The 10,928-nt window shown below is 44.8% G+C and overlaps 2 protein-coding genes across 2 annotated transcripts in view; one reads left to right on the forward strand and one right to left on the reverse strand.

The window, feature by feature from the left end:
* The window catches only part of LOC115408633 (rho-related GTP-binding protein RhoA-D), a 644,285-nt gene that overhangs the window by 437,662 nt on the left and 195,695 nt on the right, over window positions 1–10,928 (reverse strand). The gene's annotated exons all lie outside the window — the stretch shown is intronic.
* The window catches only part of nav1a (neuron navigator 1a), a 75,491-nt gene that overhangs the window by 27,866 nt on the left and 36,697 nt on the right, over window positions 1–10,928 (forward strand). Inside the window, exons 6-7 of the mRNA XM_030119436.1 lie at window positions 841–943; window positions 2,438–2,758. Coding sequence (XP_029975296.1) covers window positions 841–943; window positions 2,438–2,758 — 424 coding nt within the window. The remainder of the gene's footprint in view (window positions 1–840; window positions 944–2,437; window positions 2,759–10,928) is intronic.

Here is a 10,928-nt window from a genome sequence, read left to right on the forward strand (position 1 = left end):
AGTGTTTTTAAACGATTTAGGAGATTGCATTGTCTTTGATTGCATCTAATCATCTGACCCCCCCCCCCCCCCCCCCCCCCCCCCCCATGGGAGTAGAGTAAAGACACACACACACAAAGTAGCAGTGTTTCCATGCCCAGCATGACTCTATGCGGTACAATCTGAGCAGATTACAGCATATTAGGAAGCAGTGAGACGAATGCCAGCGTGTCCTCTGTTGGGCTTAAGTGAAAGAAAAGCTTTTGCTTTATTCCTGCCACTGGGTGAACGGGGGGGGGGTGACGGGGGCGAAGGGGCACAGTGCAATGAGCGGGCAGCGGGTCACTGTGACTCAGGGTGGTTCAGGAGGAGGAAGAGAGTGATCCAGAGCAGACAGATGGGCGGTGGGGCCGCTGCTCTCGCTCTGTACCATTGTGAGAGATGGACTCATGTTGGTTTAAAGGTCTCCTCCTGTCATTTTGTCAATCCCCATTGTATTCAAATGATTTTACTCCGTCTGCCATCTGGAAGAGCAACTGTTAACACCATCACTAACATCACGGTGGATTTCTTTTTTTCCTTAATTTCATCTCCTGTTGAATATTTTGTTATTCATGTTTTGTTTGGGTGATTAAGTGTAATCCTAGATCTTGATGAGCTGGAAGAAAACAAACATTGCAGTTCTTTGTTGTCAGCTTTGAGTGGAGCAAACCTCCATTACTAATAATTAATAATTCAGATGTGATTTTATCATTAAGCTATTGTTCAATTGTTGTTTTCATTTCCAACAATGTTTGAGAAGTGTTTCATTGTCGTGCATCATGCTAGTTTATCTCTAAAAATATGCTGTGTGTCTCACAGATCCAGAGTCCCAGAGGAAGAGGACGGTCCAAAACGTTCTTGACCTCCGACACAACCTGGAGGAAACCATGAGCAGCCTGAGAGGAGTGCAGCTCAGCCACAGGTCAGCCACACACACACACACACACACACACACACACACACACACACACACACACACACACACACACACACACACACACACACACACACACACACACACACATAGCAGAGAAACATTGAGAAAGCAGCGGCAGGTCGGACGGACAGGTTCAGATTCTTATTGACATTGCTAACAGTGTGTTGGGTGTCATGTTAAACTGCCTGTGGGCTCTCAGATCGATATCAGTGCTCCTGGCAGACCGGCCGTCTGTTTGCTCTCCGTTCGCTTTGGTTAATAAGGAACTGAACCAGGATTAGCTCAAAGCCGACTTCAAAGCCAACGCTGCCAATGCACACACACGAGTCACATTCTTCCACGCAACGAGGCATGTTGTGTGTATGATCCTCTGAATAATTGCACACGAGCACTCGTGAGTGTGTGTGTGTGTGTGTGTGTGTGTGTGTGTGTGTGTGTGTGTGTGTGGGTTTCCTTCCGGATCTCATTCAGTTTCTTCAGATTTTGTCCTTGAGAGCTTCCTCCTCTCTTTGCCAGTCCTGCAGTGGGATCGTCCGACGTGCAGAGCAGATCAGCAGATGGTTCCCTGCTGGAACACGCTTCCCTTTGCCATTCATACTTTTATCTCAGAGTAATAACCTTGAATCACTCCCTGATATCCCCGAAGACCGGCGAGGCCCCGAGCCTGTCTGTAGAAGCCTTAATGTGCAAACAAGATGTCACATATATTATGAAAGATTATTCTTTTGACAGCCACATTTGCATGAATTTAAGAAATTGAGCGTGCAGATTGTTTTGTTTACACATAGTTAACCTGATGTAGTTTTCACGAATGCAACAAGCAGAACATTTGCAAAAAATAAATTCTAACACGCAGCGAAACATCCACTCTGAACCTCTCTCTACTCACTGCCTGTTTGAGATTAGCAAAGAAGCACTTCATTCAAAAAAATGCCTTTATTGGCATTTTTCATGAGGCTGATTTTGCATCCTGCAGGCAGGATTAATTTTAATGTAGGAGGTGCAGGCAGACTGTCACACACTTTGAGAGAGAGTAACTTTTAATATGCTAATTCCCGTCCTGCTTCGCTGCTCTAGCGCAGGGAATGCATGTGATTGTGAGGGTATTGGTGCTGATGTTTGCAGCCTCCTGCTGCGTGCAGCGATAGCTCCGTGTGTTTTCAAGCTTAATGTGGAGCGCAGTGATAGATAAAGGCACTGTGAAGAAAACACACACACACAGGTATGACTTGCAAATATACAACAGCGTTTTTGACGCATGCCTGTCCCAAATAATCCCCGAGCCGGTTTTAAATTGGTACGAAGCTTTTTATAATGAGGTAACTTTGAGAGAAGACGGTGTTTGGTTGGGAAAGAAAGAAAACCTGATTGAATGTGGAACTTTGAATGTGGAAAATTAAGATAAAAATAATAATAAATAAGCATTCATGGCTTTTAGCTCTACAGAGGGCACGCTCTCCTAAATGTCTCTTCTTCCAGCTGTGTGGAGGGGACCATGTGCTATGACAGCGACGAAGCCGCCGCCTTCTCCATCTCCAGCCTGTCCAATCGCTCCTCTCCGCTGTCGTGGCGGCAGGGTCAGGCCAGCCCGCGGCTGCAGGCCGGCGACGCCCCGTCCACGGGCAACGCCCCGTCCGAGGTGCCCCTCCGGATCAGCCACACCTCCCGCATCCACCTCATCGAAGCCCTGGAGGACTCGGACCCGTCCCTCCTGAAGGGAGATTACCTCAGTGACAGCGACCTCGGCGGGAAGAGCCCCAATGACGACGACGACGATGATATCGACGACCTCGGGAATGGGTGAGTTTCATTACCTCGATCCAGGTTTTGGTGCTTTTATAGCATCACACTGCTTGTTAGGTGAAATTTGCCACCTGCCAACTGTTAGAGCCTCATGCTGTTTGTGCGTGAGAACAACAGCGCCGGGCTCAGAGTGTGCGCACTGCTTCATCGGGAGCCTTCGTAGAGTCTGCCGTGACGCCGTCAGGAGCAGCTGGCTCTGCTATAATCAGAAAGTCGCCCTCTGGCTCAGTTCAGTAATGGTGTCGCCGTTATCGAGCAGAGATCATCCCGTCATTGAGCGGAGAGCCCGCCGGCTCTGCCAGCAGGCCTCTGTGCGGAGGACCCCCCTCGCAACGCTGGCTCACCAGAAGACGCTGGCAGAGGCAGAAGCCAGACAGAGAACTGGTAACTCGGTGTGAGACCAGCCAGAGCCGTCAAGGTCAGAATGGTTTCTGTTTTCAAGTAGTCATGGATCCCTTGAATAGAGGGATTTGAGGCTGGCCTCGTTTTCACAACAACTTCTCGGTGTGTCCTCAGATACATACTCACAGTAACAACATCATCATTAGTGTCTTATTTGAAGCAAAAGTGGCAAATATGAGTGGAAAGATCCACAAATAAAACAAAGAAAAAAGTGTGCAGTGTATAAGAGAACACAAACAAAGATGGCATTGTTACAGTCTGTGACAGCCAACAATGGATGCTTAGATCATCTGCAAGTGTATGAATATCTGCCTGAAATATCTGCATTAATGAGCAATCCTCTCTATAAAAAGATAAGCAAGAACACATGCTGAGTTAGCAGCTATACTCATAATGCATGCACTCTCAGTAACTCAAAGCAATTGTTGTTCACGGAAGAGAAAATCCAATTCAAGTCATGTGATTATAATGGAAATAAGTGCCTGGTATGACTGCATAGACAGGTAGGCAGAAATGATCTGCTCATTTTCAGTGCTGCTCGTGTTAACAATAATTTTAGTGTTTACTGTGAGATGGTCACATGAAGAGTTTGGATATGAACCCTTCATGATGATCCTGTGACTTTGTGACCCATTTTCAATAATAACAAGATTCCCAGCAGAACACAAAGAGGAGGTGTTGAATGAGGTCCAGTCTGTGACCTCTGTTGCTTAGTTTTGGAGAAATCTCAGGTTTTGACAAACCAGTCACTTTTCCGACTCAGCGTCTTGTTTACATACCGTCTCTAAGTCAATATCTCACAGTGAACCGAAAAAGGCCCTGAAGAGCCCCCACAAGAATGATCCTCCTCTCACCAGGAAATCAATCACAACACAGTTTGAACACCATCAGCAGTGTTTTCCTCATCTGACGTGCACTTAGTGGTGGGTTTATGTTACGCTTGGTGTGAGGAGTTAAAATAAAGGACCATGTTTGTTTGTGGACAGGAGGCCAAACAGTGAGTAAGATGGAGGACAGAGGGATGATGGGAAAATAAATTCCCAAAGCTTGAAGACAAAAGGCCAAAATAAACTTAGCTGCCTGCTTTTATACTTGTATATCAGTGGAAAAACCATGTTTAGATGGTTCACTGAATGGTTTTAAGCAAAAGAAGGAAAAGAAATGACATTCGATTTTTGATCTGTATTCACTTAGAATATATATTTTTATTGGCTAAATCGGTTCTGGACTATCTGTTAATTCTAATTCCTGCAATTTGAAAGAAAACCCCTTTTTTTAAGAGACAGCTGTTTTTGTTTCCGCAGCCTTTAAAAACTTTAAAAGCTTAAAACAACTTCAGCTTCATATCACCAATATATTTTTCACCACTAGAGGGCAGCACAGTGCTGCTCCCTCCTTCCTTCTTTCAGGTTTTCTCCACCCATGTCAACATAAAGGATCCCCATGCTGAATCCCTCTCCCTTATCTCATGATTTATTACACGGAGTCATGCATTATGCATGCAGACACTGGCCGTGTCACTCAGAGGTCACAGTACACCATCATATCTCATCTCAGCACATATATAATACATCGGATTTCCCTCTTTATACATAATGGATCACAGACACATGCCGTCTTTGTTTGGGTTTTGTATCTCTCATGTCTTTGTTTTTCCACCGATGGATGAAAACACTCTCATAAAACGCTAATTTGTTCATAAACATATAGACGTGAGCAGGATCTGACTCATTTTTGGGAGGCTGTGTGTGGCTCGCTGGAGTTATACTGCGCTGGCGTGAGTCACTTTCACCTACAGAGTTACGTTAATGGTGACTGTACGGTGACCTGGCGGGGCTCGGATCGTATGTACTCACAGACTCTTAGTCACGGGCGTTTATGTCAGTTTTGTGTTTCCTGTCCTTTTTCCCGTACGGGGCGTTTGCCTGTGCAGCTCCGCTAACATCTGGAAAGAGACTCCCCGGTATCCCCCCACACTCTCACTCACGCACACGTCATTCCCACCCGGAAACAGCGAGAGGGGCGAGCGTGAGGAGGTCGTTCCCCTCACAGTGCACGTGTGTGTGTGTGTGTGTGTGTGTGTGTGAGTGCTGAAAAAGCATTAGGTGTGGTTCCAGTGGAGATGTACTGTGAAGACTGTGGCAGTTTTAAGATGTTTTTAATGAAGCAAGACTGAGCAGGAATGTTCCCAGTGTGAATCCACTGACTGATATTTCTGTGTGGAGTTTGAATGTTCTCCCTGTGCGTGTGTGGGTGTTCTCCAGGTTTCTTCCCACAGCCCAATTGCGTGGATGATGGATGGATGGAAGTGCTCACCACACATAAACAAGAGAATCCTGATTAAACATTTTCTCATTAAATCGTATTTTATTCTCTTTCAGTCAGTTGTTCTTGACGGTAGCCAAACATATCATAATTCCACTTCAAAGCAACATGTCTGTAAATCTCTGTAACAAACACAGAAATGTTCAGGTTCAGTGTTTTTGCAGTGACATTTCTGATTAGTCTTTGTGTTCCTGAAGACTTGAAACCAGTCTGAGAATTGACTGGAAATGTCTTGAAATGCCCAGAGGCAGAGATAATGTGCCCAGAAACCGAGTAATCACTCTTTGTGTCTGTGTGATTATGCGCAGCCACAATGAGTGTGGCATAAGTCGACTTTCAGCGGGGGTCCGAGCCACATGCAGCCTTGATAGACAGTATTGATTGCCATTGTTGTGGTTGGAGTGGTGATAATGGGCTCTGAACGCACACACAAACACACACACACACACACACACGTGTGGAGGCTTGGTACGAGCTTCTGTTCTGCCCCGCTGGGTGCAGATGAACGGAGGAGCCCCCCCGTCCTCAGCGAACCCCTATAACGCACTGTCGCCATGGTTACCATGCCAGACAAGCTGGTTCACTGCACTAAACGCCTGAATTATGAAAACATTTGTTGTCGAGGAGGGGACACACACACACACACACACACACTCTGCTGGGCTGATGTGTTTTGCTTTGGCGCCATGTGCTTTGTAGGAAAACAGCAGTTCTGGTTTCTCTTAGCGTCAGTCCAGCGCTGTTCGGGGACGTGAAGCAGGAATGTTTTAACAGAGAAGTAATGTGTTTGGAGAGCAAATGATGCCTGGAACTGAGCTGGATGTCATCTGCAGTTAGCCCGGATTCATGAGTGTGACTAAATGTTTTATTGTATCTCTGGAGGTCAATATCTCGCCTTATCTCATGGCTGGAGCCGAGCATATTGATAGCCCAGCTCATTTAATGAGATATGACTCAGTACACCTTGTCTTTGTCTTTTAGCTTGATCTCCAGTGTTATATAGCTGCATACAGATCGTTCATAGAGACTTCCTACTGTGCACACGTTAGCTTTGTGCTGTGTTGTTCTCTGTCTCGTTGTGCACTGTCTCCCTCTTTTGGCCAAAAATAGCAACTTCACTCAGACACACTGCAACCAGAAACCTTTCAGTTCTCCTCCCCACATCTGGACCCGACTTCGCGTATGACGGATCCATTCAGTCACTATCTGATTGTGGCCCGGCGCCCCTCCTGCTGTGGTCCTCGGTGGACACACGGAGGTCTTCCCTCAGATCTTTCCCAGATCTTTACTCCGTGAGTCACCCGGCGGTCCAGTTACAGGCCCACCTCCTAAGAAAACAGCACGGCCCTCTCCCCCTCTCTGCACCAGGGCCGGGATCAGATTGTGTTGAGATACAATGGTGAAATCTAGCAGAACTTTATTTCACACTGATTTTTTAAAACCTTTGCACTTGTTAATATGTTTAATGTGTTAAAGAAGTTGAATATGTTTGTTAAATACAAAAAGAAGTACATTTAAGAGAAATTCGGAGGAATAAATGGCTGAAAAAAAGGGACATTCAAGATAGTTTTGAATGCTTTTCTTAGTTTGAAATCTGGAGATCTAAATGGAATGAGCAGATTGAAGCTTAGTCCTCAGATGACTGCTGTTTCCCTCATATTTTCTTTGACTTATAATCATTTTAAAATCTGAATCCAGCCTTTTTTAGGTTATTCCAGTTCACCACTGTAATATCTGCATTAAGATATTTCCAGATTTTCATTAATTTTTTTGTGTGGCTGATTTTAATAATAAACTGAACTAATATCAAAAGACATTTAGCTGAGTCCAGTTTTTTTTGCAGATATTGTACAAATTCTGCCAGTTTCTGCAACTTCTGTTTATTTATGTACCTTATGCAAATGAATGGAAACACAAGGCTGCCAGAAGAGCGAGTCAAAACAGTTAAAATGAGGAATTCAGCAGCATACCCTGGAAAACAGCCAAAACTACCAGTATCCTCACTATTCCAACGACTCCAGAGACGTTTGCGAATCGACGTGTTGTTGTTTTGCATTTGTATTTTTTGAATTAACACTTGAACGTTCCCCTCCGTCTCTCCTGTTTTGGCGCTGCGTGTCAGAAACGCTCCGGCTCGCCTGAGAGGTCGATGCGAGGCGGTTGAAGGTGTGGCGCGGGAGGGCGACGGGGCATGTGTTGTTCCTGCATTACTCTACCTGCTCCTCCGTGTGCCTCCCGGCCTCCTCCGGCTCTGTCCGCTCACTGTGGCGTGTAATCGATTACTTTTCCTGTCACTGCGGAGGGAACTTGACTGAGCGAAGGAGCGCACTGGTTTCTTTGTTTCAGCACGTGCGGGCAAACAGTGCAGGGAACACCCAAGGAGTACACACACACACACACACACACACACACATACAGCAAACGAGTGTGTTTATGAATGAATCTCAACCAGTCATCATTATATATGAAGTCATGTGGAGATTTTATTGTATTTTTTCAGTTCAACAAGCTGCTTCAGTTTCATTTTGAGATGACAAGGCATGAAAACAGCACTTCAGATTCTAATGTAATTATTTATAGCTCTTATTTAGTGGCATGATTTGCATGTGAATGCATTGTGTGCGTCCGTGATGATGTAACCCGCCCCAGCTGTAACAGCAGGACGCCGCTGACAAACAATAATGACATTAATCCGCTAAAGTGGCACAGATACCCCTGCGCCAGCACATATACTGATATACACATACGCACTCTAATACAGGAACACATTAAAAGATTTAACGGAGAGTAACATATGGGGCTTGGGGAGGATTTGGAGCGCTGGAACCCCCCTGACGCCTCTTCTTTCAGTGAGAAAAGGATCCTCGTGTACCTTCCTGGCTTTAACCCTCCTGTGTTTGCTGAGGCGGTGTGAGCCTCACGGATTCATCATTAACTCGTTTAAGGCGCTACATCACACTACTTTGTTTACCTAAAGATAGATTGAACAAACAAAGCAACAAGTGTGAGGTTCTCATGGCTATCCAATAATCTGCTGTGACTTACAATTCGTGTCTTTTTTTCCTGCTCATGTCTCCTGCTTGTATCCACACACACACACAATAGTATTCACGTCCAAGTGTGCTGCCCTCAGCCGTTGCAGGAATGCATGATTTCTACTCCTGTCAGCCTCTGTGGATATGTTTGGTTTGACTGCAGGCCATTTCATTATTGTGAAACATCGTGTTGAGCAACAAACACATGTTCTGGATTGGATCTTGGGAACGACACTTACATCCCTCGGACAGATTTTCCCACAATTTACTCTGGAAAGAACAAAAACTGCGGGAGAATCTGACCATGAGGAACATAATGGATCTGCTGAGACGCCTCCTCTGGTCTGCGTACATCAACCGGTCCCAGCTTCTCTCCGGAGGGCCAGACTACGTCACGTAGGCCGAGCGAAACGCCGCAGCTCCTGTCACGGCTGCTGTGGAACAGACACCCCGCATGCTGATTCCCGGTAAACCCTTCTGGAGACGCTATGGCATAATCTCCTTTAATCCAGGGCTTCCTCTTATGGCAGCGTTCGGAAAAACCATGAGAGGGCTCAAGGATTTGGTCTGCAAGGACAAGGGGGCGCTTGATTGTCGCTGTTCGGATGTTGGCAGTGTGTGTGTGTGTGTGTGTGTGTGTGCGTGTGTGCAGGACCTCCACATAGTTCAGAGGGATGTGTAAGCAATGGGGAGGAACAGTGTGTGCGTGACTTCTGCTTCTTAACCTCCAAAGGTCAAAATGTCACGGCTTTCGCTCGATGACCAATTTCACCCCATTTCCTTGAAGGAAGGAGATAAATCCTGCTCTTCCTGGTGGTGTTTTGAATTGGCTTTATTTTTCTTCTTATGATAGAATCGCACTCGACCTACAGAAGAGATGAAAGGAGACAAATGACCCAAAAAAAAAAAAACAAGTGATGGGGAACATGATACTGAACAAACAAGAAGATATATGAATCATAAAGAAGCAAGTTAGAGACTGAATGCCTCAGGTAGAGAAGGATCTCCTGTAACATCTTCACAGTGATCTGAAATGCTTGAATGTTTTGGGCTATGAGCAGAAAACCCAACACCAGCACAGGAAGAACATGCAAACTAGTAGTAGATTTAGCACAAATAAGACCAAAAGAAGTATTTCTGTAATAATAATAATAATATGTTGTATCTGTCACTGCCTTTCAGGACACCTAAGGTTGTGAAAATGTTAAAATACAGTGAAAAAAAGACTTTGTAAAAATACTCAGGCCCACGTGGTTTAAAATGAATTTGGTTGTTTAAAAGATTAGTTTTAGCATGACATTTAAAAGATCCTGGGGAATTAATTGAAAAATTGTTGGTTTTTCATTGTGATAACCATCGTATATACAGATGAAGTTCAGAAAATACGAATGTCATTAAAAAGCTGAATGTTTTGTCAGCTAATAATACACTCATAATGTGTCAACTGAAGATTTTGAGGGAATTTTTTTAAATTAAGAAAATTGTAGCCTCTTGTTCAGAAAAAATGTGATTTCCATGATTTATAAACTAAAATTAGCAAATAATGGAACAAAAAAGGCTTGAAATATTCTACTTTATGTGCAATTGGGAATAGGAAAGACGCTTTTTTCTTTATACTTTGATTCATGAAAGTCACAATAACATTTTTTTGTCTTCAGTACAATGGCGAAGCAGCAGAGATATGAAACGAGTACTATTTGAGCTGAATTTACTTTGCATTTTATGCTTATCAGTTGTTTGCTACCTGTTGAGGAAATTAATATATTCAATGTTATTAGACAGAAAGGGGTTTGAGGAAATGATCAGGCTGATTACACAGAAACTTGGTTCCCACAGGAAAAAAAACCAAAACAAAACTGCCTCCCCTTGACACGTACATACACACACACACTCACACACTCACACACACTTGTTCTCCTTCATTCATATCCCCTTCTACATCTGCATGGCCTCGAAGGAACACACTGAGTTCGTCTATGGGGGGTAAATGAAACTGCATGGTTAAAGACAAGCTTTTTGGGAGCTTTGGATGGAAGCCTTCTTAAATCTACACTGCGCGCGCGCGCACACACACACACACACACACACACACACACACACACACACACACACACACACACACACACGAGAGAGAGAGAGAGAGGATGAAGGCTTGGAAGTTTAGCAGTGGGGTGTGATGGGGGTTTGTAATGCGCATAACAATTGCCCCTGCTTCCCTCCCATTGACTCCCACCGTGTCATTCTCTGGAGTTGTTTCGACATTAGTCACACACTTTCTTTTGGCCCTCCTGCCATCAGTCCCTCTTCCTGTTCTCTTTATTACACCATTTCTTAATCTCATCCTTTCAACTATGCACCGTTCCTCATAACAGCGAGCAGCATATCCTCATCAGAAGAAACAGGCT

This window comes from Salarias fasciatus, chromosome 20 (genome assembly GCF_902148845.1).
Source record: "Salarias fasciatus chromosome 20, fSalaFa1.1, whole genome shotgun sequence".
NCBI lineage: Eukaryota > Metazoa > Chordata > Actinopteri > Blenniiformes > Blenniidae > Salarias > Salarias fasciatus.